Source organism: Pundamilia nyererei, unplaced genomic scaffold (assembly GCF_000239375.1).
Source record: "Pundamilia nyererei isolate P.nyererei 1_Seehausen unplaced genomic scaffold, PunNye1.0 scaffold00029, whole genome shotgun sequence".
Classification (NCBI taxonomy): Eukaryota; Metazoa; Chordata; class Actinopteri; order Cichliformes; family Cichlidae; genus Pundamilia; species Pundamilia nyererei.
In genome coordinates this window covers 56,491-83,851 of record NW_005187430.1, presented here as the reverse complement: position 1 = coordinate 83,851, position 27,361 = coordinate 56,491, and the positions used below count along the sequence as shown (strand labels likewise).

Below are 27,361 nucleotides of genomic sequence, written 5' to 3'. Positions count from 1 at the left end.
AAAATAAAGCGTTTAAAGAAGCAGAAAGGGCCATGTATATAAAAAACAAAATATAAAATATACTAATTAAGGCCTTTATTTGAAAACCAGTACCTTAGAATATTTCAATAAAGAATAAATAATCAGATGAATGAGAGATTTAGAATTAGCTCACATTGTTAAGGACTGTAAACAGAGCCTGGACCAAGCCACTGCTACACATCTCATACGGAGAAATCGTGTTTTCATCCTTCAAAACTACAATCAGGTTTTCCAGAGCCGTTTTCATCAGGTCCCTCCATGTGTTCTCCCCTTCAATACACTGTTAACAATATAAGTCATAAGCATGTAAGCATTTACATTACTGTTTATTATTGCAACCCAATGAGAGTCTGTCTACTAATGTGTACTTGTGTACCTGTCTGTTGGTGTGCAGCTCCCAAGCAGACTCCAGCTGTGTTGAAATGTTCCGGAGAGTAACCACCACTCCTCTGGGCATGCTTTCTACAGCTTTGAAATGATCATCATATAGCTCTCTTGCCATACTTTTCACCTTCTGCTTTGTCTTCTCCAGTTTTGACTTTAATTTCCTGCCTCGCTTCCCCGTCCAACCAGTCACAAACTCTGAGCCTACTCAGGCACATGCGAACACACACAAAGACACACGAAAATGAGACATTTAACAACGCTGCTGAACACGTTTGTAAATTTCAACGGGAAGAATATTTTCCTTTGTTTGATAGCTTACCTGTATACATTTTGCTTATTAGACAATGAGACTCACCCAAGGATGTTTCTGCTGTGAAAGAGTGCTTGGTTCCTCTGTTAGACTCAAAGACAAAGCCAGGCAGGTCTTCCTTCAGGATGGTGGCCTGCTGCCCATCTGAGTTGTGGATAGCAATCTCTCCATCCTTCAGGCAGGTCAGAGACCAGTTCCCTACGGTCAGCTTGGTGGGGCCAACACTGGACAAGATGGGCTGACTGGCTGTTACTGGCTTCACCTGACTCCGTGCCCGCTGTAGCTTCTCCAAAAACTCGCTGCGAGACTCTGCAGCCCAAAAGAGATGGACCATTGTCAGCAGAACAAAATGACAGATATGCAAGTGCATTATAAGCATGTTAACTCATACCGGAGCTGTCCGATCCCCCTTCTGGACTTCCGCTGGAGTACATGGTGGCTAGCTTCCCATCCAGGATGAACCTGAACCAGCCATTGGAGCCATTGGAGAGCTCAAGGGCAGCAGCGTCAGACCAGATGTAGAGACAGTCCCTGCCTCTGATGATGGACCAGTCCCTCCAGTGGTATGGCTTCCCCTGCTGGATCTCCCTAGCATCCTCCTGCACCTCTTCCTCCTGCGAGAAAAATGTATATATATATGATATACACATACTGAAGACTAAATCTTAAGCTTCATCTCATCGTCCTCTCGGTGTATACCTTCTCAGGTTTTGCTTCATCCTCGTTCTCATCATCAGATGCTGGTCCAGCCAAAGTCGACACCTTGTTGATGACGCCTAGTCGAGCCAGCTGGTCAAGGAAAACATCTCCACCCTTATCCACCAGATCCCTTATGATCTGCAGAGCCAGAAGGTGACCGTCGTCATCGTCCTGACACAGGGAGAGAGAGAAAGCAAGAAAACATGTTATCATATCCCTCCTTAAAAGAAGAAAAAAGATTTAGGACATATGTGTCTGGCTAAAATACATGTAGTGTGTAGGCATGCTTAGACTGTCACATAACAGTACGACATCATGGTGAAAAATGTTGGGTTTTTTTGTTTTTTTTAAGAAGATCAACCTCAGGTAAAACATCATGTCTTGTGGTCAAAACACTAAAGTGGTTCCTTAGTCTTTATCATCCCTGTGTTGCACATCTTTGCATCTCTATTTCCTCAGGCTGTCTAGAGTGGGGAAGAAGCTGCGTTAACCATAACACACTGCTCAGAAACGTGACACTACTTTATAAAGAGTTGAGAGACTTTGAACAAGATCTGGGATGCCACATTAGTGAATATACATTACAAAAAATTAAATTAAATTAAATAAAAACTACAAAGGAAAACCTTTCCCTGTTCAAAAACACAAACATGGACAACAGATTTGGAATCAGACTGCTTGTAAATGAAACATACACTGCTGAAACAGAACATTGAAATGCAGGATAAGATAGCGGACTTGAAGAACTGTGATGGAAAAAAATAACCTCCAGATCTATGGTGTAGCCATAGATAAAAAAAAACGATTTAAAACTTAGAGTTAGTTAACATAACATGTAATTAACTGTGGGAGGTAGCCCAGCTTCGTTGAGAAAATTCACACAGCCTTAATCAGCTGAAGGAGAAATGCTCACCACTGGACCACTGTGCTGTGTGGCACTCAAGCACCCAAAACCATGTAAGTCAATGTGATCATCACCTTTCGGCCTTTGTAGTATATACACGGCAGCATTTTAATAATTGTAATTAATTAATTGCTAGTGTTCATTCTCTGTTGGGCTAAAATTAGATCTATTCCAACTAGGTATGTCCTGCTAAGATTCTGGGTTTTGGAAGGTTTGACAAATAAGACCCAAAAGCATGTCTGTGTCTGTGTATTTGAGTGTTTGTACCTCTTGATCGAGGACAGTAGCTGTGATCTCCACCAGCACCGTGGGCAAGTTATGTCCCGCCTCGCTGTCACACACCTCCTTCAGCAGCACTTCGCTGCTATAGTGAACCATTTTCCTGATCAAAGCCAGACTAGCTTTCCTGAAAACCATCAAAATAGAAACATGCAACTTCATTTTTCTAGTGAGAACTCCCAGCCTGGTTTTAATTATAGACAGCAGTTCCTTTTATGTCCACTTCTGCTCCTTTAATTAAGATTTGCACTGGACATAGTAGTGAAGTTTGATTCAGAACAGAAAGAACACAATGTAATATGATTCGATTAACTCATGTAAATTCGACAATATTTAAAGTTTATCTGATGTAGCGTAGTAAACAATGGTTAATTAAGGTGAATGAATGGCTGCTGCAGAGTGCTTAGACACTGTCATTTACCTAATAGAAGGCAGCATGGTATGCTGAAATGTTTGTGCAAAAACAGGCAGAAGTCTCTTTAGGTAGATAGGAGCCATTTCTGGGTCTCCTTTGGGTTCACTGCCCTCCTCCTCCTCTTTGTTAAGATCTTTCTTCTTCTTGTCATCACTCTTGTTCACTGGACACATCCAGTCTCCTGAAACACACAGATTGTTTGCCTTTCGAGACCGATAGACATTTGTGCATCACTCTCTGTCAGCAAAACCAAGTGCAGGTAAGCATAAAGCACATCTACTGTAGGTGCAAAGGGCCTGGTTAATTGGGTTAATTTCAGGTTTTTTTTCAGACATTGCAAGGAAACTTCAGTTTTTGGCATAAGAAAGGCAAAAGTGCAAAATTAACACAAGTCAGAGACAGAAAAGGCACGTTACAATGAAATGATATAGCAGCGGAACCAGCAATAGCAGTAGTGGTCTTGCATAGACCTGGTTTACTTACCAGGAGACTGCAGTATAGCTACAACTTCACTGTGTCCCCTCTCCCTAGCCTTGTCCAGAGGTGTTTTTCCATCCTCATCCCTCAGGTCAGGGTTGGCCCCATGACGCAGGAGAGTCTGCACACACACATTACAAAGGAAGCAATGCAAAAAAAAAAATAAAATAAAATAAATAAATCAGTCAGCAAAACACATTACTCCAGAAAAAAAAAGTGTTTCAGAAACTGGACTACTGCAGGACTAAACGTGCATTTCATCCTTAGCTTTCGTGTGTTACCTTGGCTACTTGCGGGCGTCCAAAACAGGCAGCATAGTGCAGTGACGATGACCTCTGACCTCTATTGACATCTGCTCCTCTCTCACAAAGAAACTCAACCTAGAACAACAGACAGTTGGTGAAACTGAAATTAAATAATACACGGATAACAATTTGTAATAGTATTAAACTGAAAAACTAATATCATTGTCAGTTAGATGTTCTTCAGTTAATTTAGTCCAGATTAAATGGCAAGTTTTATCGTTACCATTTCTTGCGTGCCGAAAGCTGAAGCCCAGTTGAGCAGCGTCTGTCCGACATCATCCATAAAGTTCACCTCAAATGCTACAAAACAACATTCCATTATTACCGATAACGCACACACACACACACACACACACACACACACACACTTCAGCAAAACACCACCTGTTTTCTACCTAATTTCACTGAAGTTTAACCTGTCAATACGTTTAAAGCCTATACTTTTGAAGCCAACTTTAAAACCAAGTTCTATTATTTTTTTTTGTAATACATATGCAAATATATAACAGTCTAGCTGATATGATTACAAAGTTAAAAGGAAGTGTGATGAAATTTTTCCAAACTATCAACACTCAGACTCATGGCTTCTGTAATATTTATTAGTTTGCATCATCACCTCCAGTGTCAATGGCATCGATGAGAGCATCTGTGTCCTTGCTACGGATACAGTCGATGAGCTGTCGGTGTGATCTCTCCCCAGAACTGTCCAGACGTCGCAGCCCTGGGATCCTGCCCGTCGACCCTGCTGTGGACTTTGGCAGCGCTTTTCGCCCCTCAAACAGGAGCACCAGCAGGAGGTCAACCAGCCGCATGGTGTCCAGTACACAGCGCTCATCTCCTCCCAGCGCTGACTCCATCGAATCGGGCAGTGCTGAACGCAACAAGTCCTGGACACCCAGAAAGAGAACATTTAATGTTGATCAGACTTCTTACTTAATAAAGTAATAAATACATCTTCATTCAAGGTGTTTTGACCTACATGTGTCACTAGCGGAGACCCCCTGCAGAGTGTTGACAGCAGGCTGACAATGGTAGACACCTGGTTGCTCAATTTCGAGTCAGAAGCCGAGGGGCCTGCACCTGCTGAAGGCCGGCCTGGCTTGCAGGAAGATGCGGGGCCTGACACTGTCCCTCCAGCAGCCGCCATGCGGGACAGCAGCTCCTCTGTCAAGCCATGTTTGGCTAAAGGGGCAGGGTCTACACCACGACGTGTGAACCGGTCAGCCAGTGAGGCAAAGCAGCGCAAAGCACCGTCTGACACCTGCAGGAGAGGAGAGTTTTGAGTTATAGCATATTCAGCCTGAACAAGGTTAAAGATCTAGCAATGCTTTTCACAATTTTCCCTCGAGTTATTAATGTTCCAACACAGTACCTTTTAAACAAAACATTATAATTTAATTAGTTCTAAAAGTCCCACTACTTCTTTCTTTAAATCATTTTTCTCAGAGGCACAAAGCTATAGTCTCTGTGTTGAAGCTAGGAGTTGTTACAGCATTAGGAGAGAACAAAAACCTAATCTTTCATTGTAATATCTATTCATAGAGAAAGAGACAATCCAAACTCTGAAACTTCAGTTATCTCAATACTTGGTGCACCCCCTTCATATAGTAGAAAGAAGCAGTTTTAGCTCCACCCCTTTTATGACCACCCTCAGTTTAGGAAAAGTGGCAAATAACACAAATAAGAAGGGAGGGCAGCAACTATTTCAAAGTCTCTTTCATACCATGTATTTATAATCAGAAAAGTGCATTAACTGGATGCAACCCCTGTTCTATATTTACCTGGTGGTCTTCGTGTTTGAGGAGGCTAGACAGAGACTCCACACAGGTCTCCAGAGAAGAGTCCTGGGGCTCCATTTTGCTGCAAAGGCGGGACACAACAGCCATGGCTGAGTGCAGAGTGTCTTTATGAACAAGGTGCCCACTGTCTCGGATGAAACTCAGCACACAGTTCAGCCCGCCTGCCTCAAACACTGCGCCAGACTCTCTGGTACAGATCAACTCCAGCACCTGGAGAAACACGAAAACATCTGTTCAAACTTAATCTCTAGAAGGAATATGTAACTCCAAATCTTGGTGTACCTGAATCACAGACTTCTCCAAACTATGCCATTAGATAACATTTTTGGGTGAGTCAATGATTTATTTAAAGCACTCAACATAGAGACTGATCTCCCATCATCCTCACTAATTGATATTTCTACCTTTTCTCAGAAGATCAAAAAAAGAAAATTTGAAAAATTGAGAATAACAGGATCAAATGACAGAAAAACAGAAAATCTAGTGGATCAAGAACCCCTCTGGGCCTCTAGCACAAGTCTGATCTAACACATCGGACTGGTGACAAAGTAGGGCCTGAATAAACACCACTGTTTGGGAAAATAATTAATAAACATCTGGCAGCACATTGTTGTGATCTCATGTCTATGGCATAGCTCTGTCTCCAAACCCCAAAGAACCCCACCCAAACAGAGAAGCAGCTGATCAAAACTTCATCTCATGTGTTAGCTTTCTGTTCAGGACAATAACACAGCAACAGATCAGGGAGATGCCCTCCTCTCTGATTAGACTCTATTGAGGTTTTAAATACTCAAGTATTTGACTTTTTTGTATTAGTATTATTATTTTCCACAAATTTTACCTGTTCCACTATCATACTGCTTAAAGTGTAAAAATCACATGCGTGCCACACAGCCCAATGCTTTGAGAAAATCTGTGACAATTGTGTGCAGGAAACAGCTGGAGACACTGAAGAGCGTGTTGACAGTCAGCCCAGTAGGAAAAGATGAAACTGTAATTTAGTTCAATAGATTAAAGGTTGTAACTATTTCATCAACTGCTGCAACAGCATTAATCAAGTTTAATCAAGACATATGTAACAGCACATGCTGTGCATCATGTCTGGTTCTCCTGTACAGCAGTGGGATCAGCTGCTTGCGACTGATATTACCCTTGTTTTGATGAGCCAGGGTAGTGTGTTAGAACTATAACAGAACATATACTTTCAGTCAATTCATGTCGTGATACAAGATTTTAGTGGTGAAGTGAGGAGGTGTGATTTCAATGATTCAATGATTGTTCCAAATGTTAATACATTACTATATGACATGAGCAACTATGTATACAACTTTCCTTCACATATGGACTTTCAATGTGTGACAGATGTCATGTCAGATCACAAGACTTCCTCTTATATAAGGAAGTACGTTCCAATTTTGAGGATTTATTTGAAAGCCCAGCAAAGCAAGCTGGACTGAGGCTTTTGGCTTATGTTTAAAAGCTGTCAACAACCACCATAAGACAAGAAACAGATCAGACAAATGAAATGGGCCTCTCTCTTATAGTCAGTTGTCTCCTACCTTGACACACTGCTCAGCCAGGTCTCTGCTGGTCCTGTTGTTCAACTCCACTACCACCAGTCGATTACACAGCGCTTTGATGGCCCCATCCACTCCCACAATCCTGCGGGTACATTCTGCCGACACGTCCAGGTAGTAGGTTATTGCTCGGGCTGTAACCTCCAGCACGTTATCTGGAGCACTCTCATCCAAGAAGATCTTACAGAGTGCTGGAAGGAATGTCCGAGGAGGACATCTGGCAGATAAGAGAGGGGTGACGGTGAGGAAGAGAGAGTGCTGAATTCTGAAATCATGACCACCAACTGAATGCTTGTGAGACAAATACACAAACTTACGTCTCAAAGCAGCGGTCGACGTTATCTGACATGAGCAGTAGCATGCAGAGTTGCTCCAGAGCAATGAGTTGCATGTCACGCTCATCACCCTGACCCATCTGCAGCCACTCCAGCAGGGTGTCTGGGTCCACATCGGCCATGATGGCTAGCCTAAAGCAACAGAAATATACAGAAATCTTATTACTGTCACTCACAGCTGTCATTTATGTGCAAGCAATCAAAGTAGAGATGAAAGATGCATAATTTAGCTACATTTAAGTAGCTAACCGAGCCCCCGTGTAAGCTATTACTGTACTAATGATCAAACAAATCTGATTTGTACGGTTTATTTATTGTTAGATATAATTAAAAGTGTTAGCACTTCCTATTAAATGTGATTTTGTTGGCCAGCTCGCTGTAATTTACCCAAGCTATATGATCCTGATCATGTTTTAATTTGTACCAATAGGGGGGGTAACAAAAAACTTACTTGCCAGGTATATCACCTTTGGGGGTTTGTATCAATTTGCCATTCATTTGTAACAGCATTTTTCAACGCTTCCTTACTTGACAATGACGTCACTAAGTGAAATACGATCTGAAGCTACATCAGTTTTTTGGTATCTGTTATGTGGACTTTGTGTGCAATCAGTGTGCTGGAAGTAAAATAAATTATTATAATTTAAAAACAAAAAACCAACAAACAAAATGAAAGCCTCACCTAGCTTCCCGTTGGCTACCCGGTCTGGCTCAACACCCAATCAGTTGTGTCGCTGTTTGGGACTCATCCAACCAACCAGAGAGAGAGAATGGGAAAGGGAACACACTTAAGAGGAAGGGCTGACGTTCACAGGGATTTCTGGGACATGAAGTCTCTCTACCTGCAAACAGGAAGAACAGAGGAGAAAGGCTCAATTGACATTCATCTGTCTGTACATGAAACACACTAAAATGATTATCTGATCCACATTTAGAAAAACAGAAGGGCCGAAAACCAATGCTAAAGTAAAGGTGGCAAAAAAATAAAATAAAAAATGCAGTTCATCTAATGGACACAAATTGGGGTCTCCCATGTCAGTCCCATGTTACAGCATTAACCCCCACCCCCCAAAAAATACAACAACAACACATATTTTCATCCATTTATATATTTACTATTTTATAAAGTGGGAGGTTGAATGTTTTTCCAACTCATCCATCTGGATAACAGAGTTGTGGCTGCTTTGATTTACTGGACCTCTCAAAAGCATTTGTGATGTTGGTGCCTTTAAATGGAACTGACTGACTGATATTAAGGCCACCTTTGAGGTACAGACCATCCACATTTGTACTTCTGTTTTGGTGAGTGAAACTTTTCAGTTTCATTAGTCTGTTATTTAGTACCCACCAGCAGCTACTTGTATCTGTACACTGTATCCATATAGGTTTCTGGATGTAGCTTGATAAACTTGGCACTCCACCCTTTCATTTGCGGTCACTTGTGGCTCCCAAAAACAAAAAACAAAAAAACAACACAAATGGCAGCTGCCAAAGCACTTATATTAAGGCTTTGAAATCTTGACTATTGTTGCAACTATACTCCTACCAGCCACTGACTGAAAGCAGCAGCCTATAAACATTAAGTTTACTGTGACAATGCAAAACTCAATACCAATTTAGAATTTTTTTATTGTTAAACACATCTTCAAACCAGAGGCTCTGTTCAGAAGCATTACCATGCAGCAGTCCCTGCTGAGAGTCTGTTGGTTGCACCCTAAGTTGATTAGTGGCTAATTTGAAGTCTGCTTGCTTGTTTGACTGTCTGGATATAAACAGGCTGTGCTGATGCAGATCCTCTTATCCACAGATTAATCATCACAACTGGCATCCTGTGCATCCTGACCTCTTCTCAACCCCACCACCACCATGGGGCAACCACAGCAAGACAGAATTTGGCTGGCCCTCCCCCTAACACCTTTTAACCCCTGATAGTGTTTCTATTGTCCAAGTCCAGATAGAAGTTGGGAATTACACAGTGTGATAGAAAACACTTTCTCATTCTTCCTGTTCATGACCAAAGCTTACCCTGTGGAGGTTGTCTAGGCTCTTTGAGTGTAGCTGAGAATTGGAAGGATGCCTCATAGAAACCACTTTCTAGTCTAAAAGCATTGGTTACTGTTCAAAACATTAGATAGTGAAATCCACTATATCAGCGGTCCCCAACCTTTTTTGCGCCACGGACCGGTTTATGCCCGACAATATTTTCATGGACCGGCCTTTAAGGTGTCGCGGATAAATACAACAAAATAAAACTAGTACCGGTATCGAAAAAAAGAAAATTTATTCATAACACACGTGAAAAGACCAAGGAAAACCGAGTAAACGATAGAAATGATAACAAAATAACGCTGAAAACCGATAAAAACCCTGAAAACTATACATTTCACACCTGAGCCTCAACTCTCGCGGCCCGGTACCAAATAACTCACGGACCGGTACTGGTCCGAGCCCCGGGGGGTTGGGGACCGCTGCACTATATATAACAACCAAGACTTTAGGTCAGCCATTAGTATATCAAAGCTTTAAGATATAGTTCGAATTTATAATATAGAAGATCTGGCAATGGCATGTGCCATAACACAATAACTTCAGTAAATTCAGTGTTTCCAGACGCTACTATCACAACACTCTTAAACCCCTGCCACCACTCTCCCTCTGCACCTCCAGTTCTCTCACAAAGTTTTCCTGCAGCATGGAGGGATACAGCTCAGCTACTGTCACCCTGTAAGAATTGATCAATTGATATGAACTGCATGTGTGGCAACATCTGACAAAGCTCTTGTGACTCATCGAGTAATGCGACCGACTAGCCAATAGGTGGCACGTCATATTTTTGGGATCACTTGAAACCCTAGTCGAGTAGGTACTAAAAATGTACCTGGTACCAGGTACTATCACCCTATTGGAAAAGGGTGATAAAACAATTGTCTTATACAGTTGAAAAAAAAAATATTTTAGTTTGTATGAGGTGGTGCTGTGTAGGGGTGGGCGATATAAACGATATACGATAGAAACTATATAAATTTGGCCAACGATAGAGATTTTGACTATATCGCTCTATGATTGATTGGTAATTTAATTTAACATGTGAACAATATACAAGTACATTTAGAAAAGAAATAAGAGAGAAAAAAAATACTATACAAATTACATACAAAAAACCATTCTGATTAATTTACATGTTGAAAGGGAGTGGGAAGAAGTATACACTTATTTAATCCCACCCCTTTGCCATATCGCGATGATGTCGTCAAGCTGCGCCTGTTTTGGTCGAAAGCATCGCAGCGGCTAAAACCATTATCATCTGCAAATTATGCCAGGCGACAGTCATAGCAAAGAGATGAAGCACTTTTGAAATATGGGGAAAGCCAAAAACTGCGCTTCCTCCACTTCCGTAACATTGATTCATTAATGCTGAATTCTCTGGCAGCTGTTCTATTCCCATGTTGTTGCAGTATATTAATAACTAACCTCGTATTGTGGATGAATAATCTCAGTTGTTCTCCTGACTGAAGTTCATAGCATCCTGCTATGCGATTGCATTTGTCCCTAACCACCAGAATCCCTCACGTTAACTTTTATCGAGTGGAAAAAAAGTTGGCGTTCATCCTCCAGCTTCACTGAGCCAATTTCTAACATTCAAAGAGCTCAAGCAAGAACGAGTGTTGTGAAAAATGAAATGTGTCCACTGCAGCCACTGTCTGTGCTTTTCATGCATTAATTTTTCATCCACAAAATTTCTTTCACAGTTTCCCTGTTCCCAGTAAACTCCACTATTGCTCCCTTTTTCATTTTGGCCCACCTGTCAGCCAATCAACATTGGACAATTGCTTACATCATTCAATTCTAGTGACACACAGTCAGAATCCTAGAACGTGCATGGGAGTGCATTTCGGGTGGGGGAAATCTCATCTCCTCCTTCTGTCTGACCAAAAAGTATACGTGGACACAGACATTTGCAGGATTAGTGAGTCACAAAGACACAATACTGGTAGCACATATGAAAAGTTTTACTACTGCACACGTTAAGGACTGCTATGAATTGTTAACTTGGCAGTTGCTGTGTGTTCGAATAGGTATTCCAAATTCAATTTCCAACGAGGAACTCAGGAATTACAACTTATTCAGGAATGCACCGCAAGTCAGACTTGAGGGGGCATTCCAGCTGAAAATTCTATTAGAAACTGAGAAAATCTGACTACAAATGAAACAATCAATTTGGAAGTGACCTCACTCGCAGTTCTGACATCCAACTTCAGAGGTAAATATGGCAGCATTTAACCAGGCAAGTATTAAAAACCAATTCTTATTGTACTTACAGCGATCTGGCAAATGGAAAAGCTTCTTAGGAAAATGTGGGTAGACTAAAAAGAAAACTAATTTAACACCAACACATACTGGAGAACACACACCTGTAAAACTTTGTTAAATTATCTAATCACAAAAAATTACTTTCGCATAGACTGTACTGATTTTGTTGAAACCAACTTGCCGAAACATAGCTTTTCCAATAAGGAGTGGATACCTGAGACAAGATTAGAAGAATGTAAGCTCTCCATAAAGCATTTCTTAAACCAGAAAGACAGCAATTGAAACATGGACATTTATTACTCAGTAATTCGGCAAAGTTCGCTTGACATGATTGAAACCTACAGAACAGCTGCCACGCTCACAATATGGTAAAACAGTTACAGTACACCAACATAATAAAAGTTACACATCACATAACAGTTACACAGCAAACTGTTAAGAGAAGTGACCATTAGGTAAATAAAACAAAACAATAATATAAAAATAAATGTTGATGTAGTAACACAAGAAATCAACATTTAAATGTTCCCATGTTGAATTCAAACTTTTATACTTTATATATACGCAATGTTAAAAAGTCTGGCAAAGAAAGCTTTGTTATGACTAATGGAAAACAAACGTTCAGCCATATCCGAGAGAGCTAATCGTATGACCGCAATTTTTATTATTTGACGAGCCATACGGAGCCGAACTATTCACACAAACCAACTTAAGAGATATAGAACAGCTGTTATTGGAAGCGATAAGCCTTAGAGTTAGCTGTCCAGTTGGGTACATACAGTTTTATAGTCGAGTAGTAGCTTCACTTCCAGATTCGCTAATGTAAAGCATTGGCCGATTTCAGGCCGATAAAACGAAATAAAACTTAAAGAAATCTCCATAATCCCTCAACCTCAGACTCGGCTGCTTTCAATTAAGTCATACAATTGTTTGTCGCTCAATATAAAAGTAATTTCATGTACCGAAACCCGGAAAGCCGGCTAATGTTAGCCGATTAGATAGCCTTAGCACCACGTTAGCTTTCAAAAGCAAGCTGACTTTAACAACAAAAAAGCTTTCTCCCTACTAACAACTAAAGCGTCTGGTCCAAAAATGTTTTTTTAACTATTCAAATCATTTATATCTGTATTTTATGCTTGCTTTGTCAACCAACTATACATGCGGCCTCGGACTTCTAAAGGGAAACCACCGGACTCGAGTTCCACGAGAGCCGAGAGGCCACGATGAAACAGCGGACACAAAACTCAAGCGACAACGGCCTCGATCTTCAGGTCACCAGCAGAACGATTCACTCACCGTTTTTGCTCTTTTCGACAGAGAGACGATCGACAAGTGTATGAATAATTCTTCAGGGTTCAAATACAGGGTATAGAGTCGTTTGTGTCGGGAGTTACGTCAAGGTGTTTCCATTTCTTCTCAAAGAGTCTTAAGAGGTCAGAGTGGACGGCGGCCCGCAAAACACAACAGACCGGACTGAAATGGAGAGCTGAGGCGATTGAGCCCGCTGCCTTCAGAGGTCACTATCTGCCTCGGAAATGCCAATGTTCAAAAGCTATTCGCTTCATTTTTTCATTAATATTCTTAATTATTCTCAAAAATGTATATATCACGACTTGTAAATCACGAGCTCTCACATAAATATCATTTTAAAAAATAATATATAACACACTGAATATTAGCACGGCGTGGATTTAAATTTACAGATGTCCCCAAACAGCTCCCACATCTCCCTTAAACTTTAATTTGTACTTATGTAGAGCCACGAAGTAGCATGTGCAAGTGGCCGTTTGCCACTGTCCCTGCATCAACAGCCATGTATAGTTAGATTACTAGAGGTACACATCAGAAGCGTTTGCAGTTGCAACTTAACTAAGGTGTTGATGTAATGCAGAAGTATAAATATATAAAAGTAAAGCAGAAGTACAAATAGAAAAGTAAAAGTAAATATATAAAAGTAAGTATAAATATTTATTGATATTCTAGCTGTAAGGGCCAATATATTTTCCTATATTTTCCAAAGTTTGTTCATAACAAACACCATGTTTGAGCTGTTCATAAGTTCACATGGCAACAGATCTGTGGCCATATGTCTTGGACACTTGGGTAAAAAGAGCTTCTATGCTATCAACTGATCACCACCTGGTGGTGAATTGGATCAGGTGGCGGGGGAAAATGCTGGCCAGACATGGCATACTCAAAGTATATTGAGCAAGCATTGGGGACATCTGGCAGAGGCCCCAGTCCTCCAGATCTTCAATTCCCAGCTCTGACAAGACTTCAATTGCATTCTGAGGGAGGGTGGGGACAGTGAGTCTGAGTGGACCATGTTCTGCATCTGTATTGTTGAGGCAACTGCAAAATGCTGTGACTGCAAGGGCATTGGTGCCTGTTGTGGCAGTAATCCCAGAACCAGAAGTTCAAGGGAGCTATCAGGTTGAAAAAGAAGTCTTATCATGCTTGGTTAGCCTGTGGGACTCCAGAAGCAGCTGACAGACCAGCAGGTCAAGCGGAGTGTAGCTGACCCAAAAACTCGGGTGTGGGAGGAGTTGGTTAGACCACTGAACAAGACTTTTGGTCTCAAAGCGGTGGTGGGATGTCACTGACCTCAACTGAGGACATAGGTAAGGCAGTGGAAGGAACACTTAGGGAATACCTCAATCCCACTGTCACGTTTTCTGTATGGAAGAAGAGTGAGGCTGAGGGGGATGACTCGCTTATCACTTGAGGTGAGGTCACTGATTGAGTTGAACAACTGCTCCGTGGTAGGGTAGCTGGGCTGGATGAGATTCACCCTGGATGTTGTGGGGTTACCCTAGCTGACATGTCTCTGCAATGTTGCATGGAGGTCTGGTGGTGGCTTAGATTATATTGCACCAATTCATTACTAGTGTGCATAGGAATTTGTCCAATCAGTCTGCATGTTTTTTGTGGACCTGGAAAATCTATTTGACTGCATATCTCAGGACATCCTGTGTGAGGTATTTAGGGAGTATGGAATGTCTGGCCAGTTGTTACTGGCCATTCGGTCCCTGTACAACTGCAGCAAGAGCTTGGTTTGTATTGAGTACAGTAATTTAGATTCATTTCCAGTGTGTGTTGGTTTCTGCCAGGGCTGCCCTTTGTCACAGATTCATAGTTTTTATGAACAGAATATTTAGACATAGCCAGATGGTGGAGTCTCCAATTATTGGGCTTTGTTGAAAAACATCTTTGTTTTTTGCAGATAATGTGCTTCTGTTGTCTTCATTAGCTTGTGACCTCCAGATTGCTCTGGGATAGTTACTTTTGTAACCTGCTGTAATGTGGATTTTATACCAGGTTTTCGTGGTCAAGAGAACTGAAAGTGGAGGAGTCAGTTTAGCAGTTAAGACACCTTCAAACTCTTATCTATGGTCCAACATGTGGGTAGGGACAGAAGGAAGGATTGGCAGAAATTAGCTTCCTCCAAGGGGTGTCTGGGTTCTCCCTTTTGGAGATGATCTTGGTCATTTGAGAGAGCCTCAGATAGGATAAACAAACTTAAAATTGCTCAGCCTATTATGAAAAGTGAGTTTACTACCCTGAATACATCAACAGCCTGTGCGAGTTTTGTAATAAACTCTTCTGCTTTCAGTGGAGGCTCCATTTGTTACAGTAATATAGCAGTATTACTGAGCAACAACACACATGACCTTGTTCTAACAGTGTGAGAACTCAGTGAAAAGCTATAGGATGGAGCCAAACTGTTGGCACTATGATGACGTGACAACTTCCCTAATCACTGCATATTTGCAATTATCATAGGCATTACTTAAGTTTTAGGCAGTGTTGGGAAGGTTACTTTTAAAATGTATTCCATTACAGAATACATGCCCCGAAATGTAATCTGTAACGTATTCCGTTACGTTACTCAATGAGAGTAACGTATTCTGAATACTTTGGATTACTTAATATGTTATCATCCTGTTTACAACTACGTGAATGTACTATTGCTGTGATTTATTACTGTTACTGAAGGTCCGCGGCTCCGAACCGTAGTAAAGGGACCTCTGGATAATATGTCGGGCTCGTAGTCGAAAACTAGCTTTACTTTGTTGTCTGGGTCAACTTTGCTAGCGAGAGACAGAGAGGAGCGTTGAAAGGCTGCTCCAGCGGAGCTTATTGTTTTTGGAGGAAAACTTCGAACAAAGCGTACAGTCGAGTCTTAATAGCTTACTTACAACTGGGCTCGTCAGGCACTCTTCTTGGCTGCAGTGGTTATTATTATATTTACATGCTTCCAGCTCCCGTTTTTGCTCGATGACAACTCGTACTTCCTTTTTCTCCCTCCCTCCCTCCCTCATAGACAAATAACGGGTATGGCAGCCCATTCTCCCTGCAGCACGGACTACACTGCCTATGATGCTACATTCTTTAGAGCTATACCGGTAGCATTCCAACAACAAAAAGGCCTCTCTCACCCAGGAAACACGCAGAGAGAGAGCGTCACCCTGTAACCATGGCGCTGCCGCCTGGAACAACAGAACGTAGCTGTCAAACAAAACCCAAACAGGCCTGACCCGCCACAATATGAAACAGGGAAGTACCGCCGTGTAATCCATTTATTTCAACAAAGTAACTGTATTCTAAATACCACCTTTATAAACGGTAACTGTAACGGAATACAGTTACTCATATTTTGTATTTTAAATACGTAACGGCGGTACATGTATTCCGTTACTCCCCAACACTGGTTTTAGGTGCTCTGTATGTACATAAGACAATAAAAGACAAACATGCCTACAGGAAGGCAGGATGGAATCACAAGGCACTATAGAAATCAAGGCACTTTATATTGTAAGGTAAAAACCTTACAAAAATACAAAGAAAACAGAGAAAACCCCAACAATTATAGGACTCTCTTTAAGCAAGTGCTTTGGTGAGAGTGGGAAGGAAAAACTCCCTTTTAACGTGAAGAAACCTCCAGCAGAACCAGGTTCAGGGAGGGGCGGCCATCTGCCGCGCCAGGTTGGGGGTGAGTAGATGAAGACATGACAAAGACATGCTGTGGAAGAGAGACAGGGATTAATAATAACATGTAATTAAATGCAAAGAGGTGTGTAAATACATAGCTCCACGGCGGATGTTGCAGTATGGGGAAAACCGATTATACACAGGAAAGGGTTGGTGGTGTACCATGGGCTTTTGTTTACAACTACGCTTCCTCCTCACTGTTACCTAGCCATCCTGTTTTCCCTTGGGACAATCTGCTGGGGGAGAGCCAACTACGCTACCTTTGGCTGCTCCAGCTAGAGGGGCCTAGCTACGGGTTTTTCAAGGGTGCGAAGCCGGTTCAAAAAGTGATTGCAGGAATTTAAGCTGTTAGAAATTACTCGTTGACCTAAATTCTGTCAAAAACAGATCAATCATATCTCTCAGGAAGAATGTCAAGTAATTTGGAGCCAGTAAAAGCATTCCTATCATAAAATAGCTGCTGCAACCAGTTTTTGTTAAAGAGACCAATTTATCCTGGTACAATGTGCCACTGACATTAAAACTAGATGATAGTAGTTCTATAAAAGTATTTGAAGTGACCAAAAAGGACTGGACTGACGACAATATAGGTACAAATACGCAGAGTCATGAAGATACTTCAAAAACAGGTATTCTTTTTAATTTGATCTACAATCCCTTCATGAATCATGTTCACTAGAGTGTATTTACTAATATTAGTAAAGACAGTAGACGTTAAAAACACATAATGACATCAGAAATCACTTTTTGGCCCAACACTGGGTCTCCAGAGCTCCAGAGAGGAGTTACTAAACACACTGAGCAGGAAAGCGCAGGAGGGAAAGAGGAAGAGGCCATGCTGCAGGTAAATCAAATAAGACGTTATCAGTAAGTTGTTAATTAAATGGGCTACACAAAAAGCGGTAAAGAGAGCCAACTTGAAAGAGAATCACCTTTGAGTTAACTTTTTATTTCAAAGCTGCGCTATTACACTTTACACAGAGCCACTTTAATGTCATCTGATATTTGCTGTGCTGTTTTTAACCACATTTAGTAAATCGTAATTGTTTTTGGTTCTTTTGTAAATTGACTTGTTATATGTGTAATATTACTTTATATTTTGGTTTAAATGTATCATGTAGAAAATTCCAGTATTTATTTTCAGATGTTTTTGCCTTTTTTAAAAATATGTGTTTGGTTATATTTGGTCACATTTTATGCATTGCACTATGTACATTCTACTTGTTCTGTCTGCTGGGTTTAGTTTATCTATTGGAAAAGCAATGGTATTTCTTAACCGTAAGATATATTGCCTTACTACTACCGTACTTTGAACTCCGATGATTAGGATGTAGATCTTGAAATGCACCTTCTTTAACAGTTATTTCTGCTGGTAGGGTCAAGTGATTGAATTATGCTGTGGTCCTTTTACCAAATGTCTGAGCGGTACTCAAATTTAGATTGAATTCATGACTCAGTTCTTTGGAGGACATGATCATTTGGAAGGTTTACATTTACCATCTTTAAACCCTTCATAGTCAGTTTTCTAAACCATACAAACCTAAATGTGAAGAAAACAAAGAGATGAATTTAAAGACAGTTTATTTGTACATGTTCAGAACATTTAATTGTACCTACTCGTTCATTCAGTTCACACCTGTACACTGCACAAATGAGATGGCCAGGACAGAGACAGACACTCAATCTCTGCTGCCTCGTACACTTATTGCTGGTCAGTACTTTAGTGTTACCCATCATCATTCAAGAAAATCATGTTAAGAGGACAACATTTACATTTACAAAGTCAAGACTTTTTTTCTTTTTAAACAAACTGATGAGATTTAGGTTTAAGTAACCAGTCAATGCTTTTTACAGTAGATAACAGCACACTCAAAAAAACATTAAACTGTTAGTGTAGTGTTGTTTGAGGGGCAGTTAACCTCAAAAATCACAAGTATGTGTTTTCCTGTGGTCTGCAGTGCTGTTTCCTCATCTAGATTGCTTAGATTTGCAAATATCTACTGTAGATGTGTCTGCTTTTGCTTGAATAAAATGTATGTGGTGCTCAGAGCAGCAGAAAAATGACATGTGATCAATCCTAGCACAATGTCTTTGAAAAAAAATCATGAATGGGTTCATAAAAAAAATAATGAAAAAATAACAAAGTGAAATTGGCAAGTGTGCAAAACTTATACTTGGAAAAAAGAAAAAAAAAAAAACCTCAGGCAACTGAATGTTGCCTTTTAGGACATGCACGCTAACAGCTGTTGGTAGTTTTACCATTAAAGTGGCTTTAATGGTAAAGCAAACACACGGGCAAATGGAAAGGGATACTAACAATATACAGGAGCAGTTATGTCACTTTTTGTTATTGTCCCAGTCTTGACGATAGAGATTGGATTGAGGTCATATGCAAGAGGTGAAAAATGTAACTCAAAAGACTGAACTGATGACCCAGGTATCCCAGGGTTGATCAGTTAAAGTCCCACCTTTATGATGGCATGCTGTGACTTAATTCAAATTAATGCTTAATAACCCAAGTTGCAGCAATACAGCAACACTTAATACAAAATGAATTGTAGTAATCCTTTAATACGCTTTGATCATTAAGATATAGCTCATAATTCTTTACAGTGCAAATAATTGTTCCCGTGGCAACACCTCAAGAAAGCAAATCTGATCACAGCAGTGTAATGTTCACAGTTCAGCTGTGGGTTTAACAGCCTATCATTGATGGTTTAGGACATAAGAGCGGTGTGAGGCACTATTAACCTGATGTGTGTATTAAATGATGTGCGCAACTTATGTTGATTGTTTTTATAAATGATCTGACGAATGAAATCTGGGCAGGATTTATCTCCTCTCCTTTCAGAATGTTCTATTGTATCCTCTACTAAAGGGGATAATAAAGGAAGCAACAAGGCATCTTCCCTTTAGCTCTAAAAGCTCTTATTATAGCTATGCAGATGGTTTCTGTTCATGTTACTTAGTCAGGAACTGAGGAAAATCTGACTACCTGACATTTCTCGTGTGTGACTCTGGGTCTCTTACCTGTTGGATACACCCAAAACAGCTCATTCAGGAAGCATCTAGGAGGCGTCCGTGTCACATGCCAGAACCAATGAAACTGGTTCCTTCTCTTGTTTGCACACAGCTCTATCTGAATACAATTTAATCAGATTCCCTTCTTTTCAAGGTGCATAAAGCTCAGTCGGTTTCACACAAGACTCTTTTTGATATTGTTAGCCATCATGTTGATCATTCACCAAATTACTGACACCGGCCTCAGTTCGTTTTGAAGCTGAGTTTGAACTCTTCAAGTTCATTCTCGTAGATATGAACTGAAGCTCATGTGTCCTGGGGAGGAGTCAGTCTGTGATTTGATCAACAGGTATGTATGACGTATGTATGATGCACAGTTCGTGTGATAAAACATGCCAACCTGGCAGAATTGATTTTTTCAAATGACATAATAAAGGTAAGCGTCAATGTGAGGTGGCATGCAGTGTGCTGGAAAAAGTAAAAGAAAAAAAAAATAATCGAAATTCGATCTAGTTTTTTTTTCTTTTTTCCAAAATGAGACAGGAAGTGAACTCACAGCATTTTGTTTGGTCTGCTATCTGCATATATTTCAATATGGTGTACCACAAAACCAGTCAGAATGTCCCTCAGAACAATCACAAGTACCACAGTGTGTTAGTGACGTTAAACTCCAGAGACAGTCTCTGTGTGGCGGATCTAAGCTTGGCTGCCTCACAGGAACTTTGTTTTGAGCGTGATGCTGGGAGAGGACTTCCCAGTGCTGTGGGCAGCTGGGTTAGCACTGCTAGCTTTAATATTCAAACTCTCCTGATTTCCTTTGATGGCAGCTTGAAGACGAGACTTCAGGTGAGGCGATGTTGTGATGAGTGACCTGTAGGAGGAAGGAAAATATATAACCACCTGCTTCATATTCACTGATCCTTTGTCTTTTGAAAACATTAAAAGCAGCATGACAAAACATGGCTTTGCTCTGCATGACATGATTTAATTACTGATGGAGACTGCCAATCTCTCCTTCACAGGTAGGGTGAAACTACAGTGGAAATGATTTTGAACTATATGAAAATCATCCAAAAGTTCCTGGAGATCAATAAAATCCTAAAACCTCAGAGAGGAGTCATACAATGCTTTTTCCTACAGCCTATAATCACATTATTGTAAACTTTTTTCTTACTGAGGAGAAGAGCAGGAAAATAAAATACTCATGAATCCCAGAAATCAACATGTAATCTACATAAAAAAAACAAATTATGAAAGAGCTAAAAAGGTTGCTTGTACAGTTCAGTCCACTGAGAGCAGCAGGAGCGTTTCATACAAACCAAACCAGACCCGTATGCAAAAAAATAACTGCACACATCACTACCGACCTGAAGACAGCTGGGTGCTGAGGGCCAAAGCGCATCAGATCCTTCAGTGCTGAATCATGAAGAGACCTGGATGGCAGGGGAGCAGAGCTAAGGGCATTTTCATCCAGGAGAAAGGAGATGAGGAGGGGCAGCAAGACTGCCACCAGCTGAGGACCTGAAGGGCAAAATACACAAAACATGGGAACAAGCTTCAGATGGGGGAGAATGTTTTGTCTGTTAAATATCTCAGCAAAAGCTGGATGGACTTGTACCTTTGCTCAAGGAAGCAAGAACAGCTGAAATCACTGACCTTTAAACAAAATAATTGAATGTAACTTGAATTTATCTACTTGTGTATAACATTTTAGTGTTTTTTTTGTTTTATTGGCTTGACTGTAGTCACAAGGTCTCGTTTACGTTGTCTTTCCTGCTGGCAGCGTGCTCAGTCATATTTGGACAGGGAGTATCAATCCAGAGTGTTTAAACCAGTAATTTAGTCACCTTTAAGTTCTCACAGCAGACACATTCATCTCTCACGCACACCTACAGCCAAATTTGAATCACTGGTTAACCAAACTAACATTTCACAGCTTCTCACTTCAGGGCGTGGTTGGGCTGCATGCTGGTTAATCAGGAAGGGAGAACACATCAGATATGCGAGCAGTGAATACTGAGAAGGATTCGCACATTTAGAGCACAAATCAGGCTGCTGCACTCCACCACTATCCTCCTTTGGACAGAGAGCCTTGCTTTACTTTCTTCCATTCTATCATCTCCTGACTCCACCATGTCTCTGCTACAGACTCTACTCACACTGTGATTCATCAGCTGCCTGGATCAAAGCCTCCATCGCTCGGATCCCCTCCAAGACTCCAAGCAGCTCCTGTGGAGTTTGAGGACGACTCCGCTCCACCTTCTGAGGAGGAAGCAGACAAATATATGCTGAAATCACCTGAACAATGCCTTCTAGTGATCATATAGGTTTTTATTTCATTTTCCCTTAGTGTACATGCAAGCATCAGTACAGAAAAAAAATTAAACATATTACAAAAAATAATATATATATTATTAATGAACATAAAGCAACTCAGATACTCATGTATGGTAAATAAGTTTGGTTGGATACCTGGAGGAATCGAATCAATGTCGGACCAAGGGCCTGGATGTATGGGATGGCCACACCGGGCTGAGCCTGAAACACTGTCGTTAGCAGCTGACAACAGTGACTCACAACCTAGAGCAGAGAAGGGAGGAAACACTGTCACTGTCGAACCCCACACTTACTCAAATATCGACTTAGAGGAACATAACTCTGTCCTTAATCCAGAGTTTTACTGGTCTGGAAGAATATGGCGTACCCCAAACTGTCTAGATTAAGGATGTCAAACTCTTTTACATTGTGGCCCCACATTGACTTGAAGAGGGCCGGACCAGTGAAACTATTTTATCTCGCTGTAAAGACGTTTTCCTACATATTCAATCCCTGAGATATTCTAATATAAGAGTTTTATTACATGATAAAGGAATGCCACTATAGTGAATGAAAAATCTGTAGGGACAACTCTTTGATGTCATAAAATTTAAGCACAAGGTGTAAAACTTTGGTAGCTCATTTCCCTAAATGTCCTCTAATCACGAAACACAGTTTTGTTAACTTGCAGAAAATGTCCTGTTTTAATGTGGACCCACTTTAAAAACAAAAACAAAACAAACAAACAAAAAAAGTCTACATTTAATTGTGAAACCTTTCTGCTGCTTAATTCTTTATCTAACCCTTAATTCCTTCGGTGCCGTGTGAAACTGGATTTGGGAGAGTTGGGAAATTATAAGGAGCAAAAACTGTGAAACATATTAAATGAAATTACAGTTAAAAGTTTGAAATTTATGCCCCACATTTTTCAACGCTGTCCAGTGGACTGGATGGAGTTTTTGCTGGGCCAATTGTGGTCCCCGGGCCTTGTGTTTGACACCACTGGGGTGATCGTAGCTCAAGAGTTGGCAGCTCGAATTGTAATTGGAAGGTTGCCGGTTCGACCCCCGGCTCCGACAGTCTCGGTCGTTGTGTCCTTGGGCAAGACACTTCACGTTTCCTACTGGTGGTGGTCAGAGGGCCCGGTGGCCCAGTGTTCGGCAGCCTCGCCTCTGTCAGTGCGCCCCAGGGTGGCTGTGGCTACAATGTAGCTGCCATCACCAGTGTGTGAATGTGTGTGTGAATGGGTGGATGACTGGATGTGTAAAGCACTTTGGGGTCCTTAGGGACTAGTAAAGCGCTATACAAATACAGGCCATTTACCATTTACCACTGGTCTAGTTAATGGCAACAGAAATATGTGGCGGAAAAACACTTTGAGGCACAAACTGTATATGAAAGATGGTCATTGCCACACTGTATACATTGTTCCTTTTAAAGAAAACAAACAAAAAGCACTGATTGTCAAAACACAAGGTTGAAATGACTGAAACTGCAGAATGCTGCATGCTCAGTTCATAATGATTTCTCTGTCACAAGTTGTTAGTAAATGAGCAAACCCTACTTTATGCTACTCTCCGAGTCTGAAACAGACCCGAATTAACTTCACGGTGTATTCAGTAAAACTTGAAATTAGTGACTGAGCTCACAAAGTCAACAGGAAAGTGTTTACTAAGGTTAACAGCAAAGGCGCCGAGGGCTGTTTTTATATAGACCTCTATACTACCTGAGGACTTGCAGACACTCTCTGGCTTTTAGAATGTCCATCTTCTAAGAGAGGTCATGGTCAGAATATAGCCTAACTATCAGATATTACCAGAGGGTCTTTGGAGTCTATGCTGGTGGTGAAGCGCTGCAGACAGAGCTTGTGCAGAGGCTCAATGGTACAGACATCAGGACCAGCAGATAGCAGGAAGACGGTCAGAGCGGTGAGGAGGCTGACCTTGTCTACAACACAGCTGGAAGGCCCTGAAATTACACAAAGAAACAATTTCAGGCATTCTCTTCAGTGTTTGGTAGTTTAGCATTTTTCTGCCAGTGGCTGTAATTTTTAATCAGTCAGTGTGGAGTCTACAGTTCTCTCCATCACCTCTCTGGCCATAGGGAGTACTGCTAATGAGGACTTTATTATTAGCACAGAAATACCTTACAGCTTTATTGCATAGTGCCGTAAGGTATATGGGTGGCAAATTGAAGATTTTTTAGAAGCACTTGCTAAAACTACAGAGAGCTGCACGTTTGTAAGTTACATTCACACTGTACGTACCACTGTCCCAAAATGTTAGAAGTGTATTTAGAGCTGATTGCAGCAGCAGGTTCCAGGATCCTCGACATTTCTCTTGTCGGCTCATGGGTGAAGTCAAGACGGACTTCAGAGCCTGAATAGCCGCCTGGATGACCACACTCAGACAAGCCCCACCTGGCGATTCAAGTGCTGAAGCACCTGTAAGCAAGTTTAACATCATCATTGATGTCAAACATGATCACTGAGTGGACAAAATACTTAAACATTTTACTGAAGTCCATTTCTAAACTTGCAGAAACACAATTTATTGTTATTTTCAGCTCTGACGGTTTGGCTTTGAAGGAGAGAAGATGTGCTTATTTAAAAACTGAATGAGATGCTGTTAACGTCCACCCGATTAATCCTGGCTCTTTTAGTTTTGTTTTTGGTAAATGTCACTTTTATGTATTTATGTCACTTTTATGTGACAATGTCAGTTTAATTATTTACTTTATGTGTATAAAATGCTCTTGGTATAGACGTTTTTACTTTGTTACTTCACAGTTAGTATGACACCCACTTTAGCCACATTAATAACATAAATTATTTATGGACATTACAGTCTAAATTATTTGTCTTAACCTGTTTGCGCGCTGGGCTGGTGGACCAACTCTCTCAGGACTCCCAGCAGCAAGTAGAGGACAGTGGGGAGAATGGACACACTGCCTACAAAGAGGACAGACAGCCATCAAACCAACAACAGACCAATAAAAGGAGATGCATATGCGATGCATCTCCTTTGGACACATGCGGTGTGTCCATTTGCATAGATATTTGGCTAGACAAACTGAAGGATTATGGGTATGCAACCTATGCAGATGTGCTCTCCTCCAAAAAACCAACACACAGCCCAGAGCCCTTCAGTAGTAAGTAGCTAAAACTCAAGGGCTCTAATACAACCATGCCAGTCCCTTTATTGTTGTGTTAGCATGAGAAAATGGGTGATTCATGCTCTCACCTTCAGGAGAGCAGATGGACGGCAGCTCAGAAAGCACACAAAGAGCTGACGCTACCAGACGACAGTCGCTGTCTGTCAGAGTCCACGCTGAGCCTCCAGGACCTAAATGCACACCCCAAAAATACTGATAGGTTTATATGTGCAGACGCTTTTATCCACAAGAATGAAGGAATGCTATTTTGGAATTTTTTTTAAAATTTTTTGTTTTTGACAGTAGCTACAAAAATCTTTGTCTTGTGCTTGTCTAGCCAATCATACACCACTGACAGAGAGTAACTGAAATGAAGTTCCCTTGAGTCCTTCCATTTATTTATTTCTTCTCCCTCTCTGCAGCAGCCCTCCCTGTTCCCATCCATCTCCTTACCAATTGGACTAGTTCCAGCCAGTTTGGGGCTCAGCTGTGGGATTTTCCGGACCAGTACACAGAGGCAGAGCTCCAGAGCACCAAAAACCAGTGAGTGACCAGGAACCAAACCACCAGTGTCTCGCCCCTCCCCAAACTCTGGAAGTGTTTCCTTCTCTGCTGCGCCATCATCCACTAAGAAACATTAAAGTTAAATAGTATGAAAGGAGCATTTAAATTATTCTGTTTGGCAACAATCTAGATAGGTTCAGACATATACAAACTGGATCTAAAAATTACAGATTACAATTATTAGAACTGTTGAGACCTGATGAGAAAGATTCAATGTAGCTGGAAGTTCCAGAAAAAGATAAAAAGTGAAGCTTGCGTTACGATTTTGTTGAGATCAGAAAGGAATTTTTGCCGTCTGGTTGTAAAAATGGTTTATTGCTTCCCTTGGTTGAGAAGCTGGTTTTACTCCTCTAAGAGGATTTATTGAACACAAAAGAAATGATACATAAACGAGTGAGGTATCTCACTATTGGAAGCACTTTCTGGCTTGACCACTACTACTATATCTTACTAAGACAGACCAATCATTTCAAGGACACGGGATCCCCTGATCCCCTTTATAACAGCCCCTGAACAAGACCAGGCATTCTCTGTGTGTTTCTTCCACATCCCAAGGAGGGCATCGCTTATTTTAAAGAGAAAACAGAGTGATATATCTCCCCTGTGCAAAGACAGTGACTTTGGCTGGCTGTGGAGCAGACAAGCTAGCTCTACCATCCAGTGCCTGCTGGGCCAGTAAAAAGCAATCAAAATTAGAGACTGGTGCTGGTGTCAGTTCCATGTAATTTATATGTGCGAGACAGACTATTTAAAAGTAGTCAGGGGACCCTGTGTCCTTGAAGTAACTGATCTAACTTACATAGATGTGGTAGTAGTAGAGTCGGTGTGGTTAGTCACACCAGAAAGCGCTTCCCGTACTGAGATACCACGTGAGGTTTCAAAAAGAAGAAGCAGAATAATCTTTTTAGAATCAGAATACTTTATTAATCCCTAAGGAAATTTTGTGTTTACCTTCAGCACTGTGGCGTTTCTCCCTGATGTGCTCATGAGCAGCAGCTACAATTCGCTGCAATAAATCCAACACAGCGAGCTGAACTGATACAGACTCTCTGGTCACCATGAGTCTGTGGAGGACGCTGAGTAGCTCCACGCTCAGAGCCTAAACAGACAAAGAAAGTCAGCACTCGACCAATGCAGTTTATTATTAGGAGTTAAATGAGCTTTGAATGACCCTTTCTAGGTGAGCGCATGCAGAGTGAAGCAGTAAACCATGCAACACAGAGAGAGATGACAGCCATTAATATTAATTGAGGTTTTAGGTTTTTGTTGTGCCAGCTAAAAAAACCCCCCAAAAAAACAACTATTATTTACACTACCCTATATTGCATTTAACTGTACAGAAGAGTCATAACTTCACGTCATTATTCACTGGGAAATAAATACCGCACATATAGAATTGCCAGTCAAATTCAAACCTGTACAATTTAGTTTGGATTCTAGTGTCGAAAGGCTAATGTTTCAAATCGTGTTTACTGTGAAAACTAGTAAAAGCTGTG

General features: G+C 41.1%; 2 protein-coding genes across 5 annotated transcripts in view; both read right to left on the bottom strand.

Annotated features, from left to right (window-relative positions):
- The window catches only part of hectd1 (HECT domain containing 1), a 53,722-nt gene extending 40,405 nt beyond the window's left edge, over positions 1-13,317 (bottom strand). For all 3 annotated transcript variants that reach the window (XM_013909687.1, XM_013909689.1, XM_013909688.1), the window contains exons 1-17: positions 13,116-13,317; positions 8,191-8,350; positions 7,491-7,640; positions 7,156-7,390; positions 5,579-5,806; positions 4,777-5,058; positions 4,414-4,684; positions 4,021-4,097; positions 3,774-3,872; positions 3,499-3,613; positions 3,022-3,196; positions 2,589-2,727; positions 1,418-1,588; positions 1,110-1,332; positions 764-1,027; positions 398-609; positions 155-301 (exon numbers count right to left, since the gene is read on the bottom strand). In XM_013909687.1, coding sequence (XP_013765141.1) covers positions 155-301; positions 398-609; positions 764-1,027; positions 1,110-1,332; positions 1,418-1,588; positions 2,589-2,727; positions 3,022-3,196; positions 3,499-3,613; positions 3,774-3,872; positions 4,021-4,097; positions 4,414-4,684; positions 4,777-5,058; positions 5,579-5,806; positions 7,156-7,390; positions 7,491-7,630 — 2,778 coding nt within the window. In that variant the 5' untranslated portion in view covers positions 7,631-7,640; positions 8,191-8,350; positions 13,116-13,317. The remainder of the gene's footprint in view (positions 1-154; positions 302-397; positions 610-763; positions 1,028-1,109; positions 1,333-1,417; positions 1,589-2,588; positions 2,728-3,021; positions 3,197-3,498; positions 3,614-3,773; positions 3,873-4,020; positions 4,098-4,413; positions 4,685-4,776; positions 5,059-5,578; positions 5,807-7,155; positions 7,391-7,490; positions 7,641-8,190; positions 8,351-13,115) is intronic.
- Positions 13,318-18,375: 5,058 nt separating this feature from the next.
- Positions 18,376-27,361, bottom strand: part of heatr5a (HEAT repeat containing 5a) — a 54,180-nt gene continuing 45,194 nt past the window's right edge. For both annotated transcript variants that reach the window (XM_005728553.1, XM_005728554.1), the window contains 10 exons: positions 26,817-26,964; positions 25,755-25,928; positions 25,391-25,492; positions 25,015-25,098; positions 24,415-24,591; positions 23,965-24,116; positions 22,305-22,412; positions 21,992-22,094; positions 21,200-21,353; positions 18,376-20,703 (listed from right to left, as the gene is read on the bottom strand). In XM_005728553.1, coding sequence (XP_005728610.1) covers positions 20,544-20,703; positions 21,200-21,353; positions 21,992-22,094; positions 22,305-22,412; positions 23,965-24,116; positions 24,415-24,591; positions 25,015-25,098; positions 25,391-25,492; positions 25,755-25,928; positions 26,817-26,964 — 1,362 coding nt within the window. In that variant the 3' untranslated portion in view covers positions 18,376-20,543. The remainder of the gene's footprint in view (positions 20,704-21,199; positions 21,354-21,991; positions 22,095-22,304; positions 22,413-23,964; positions 24,117-24,414; positions 24,592-25,014; positions 25,099-25,390; positions 25,493-25,754; positions 25,929-26,816; positions 26,965-27,361) is intronic.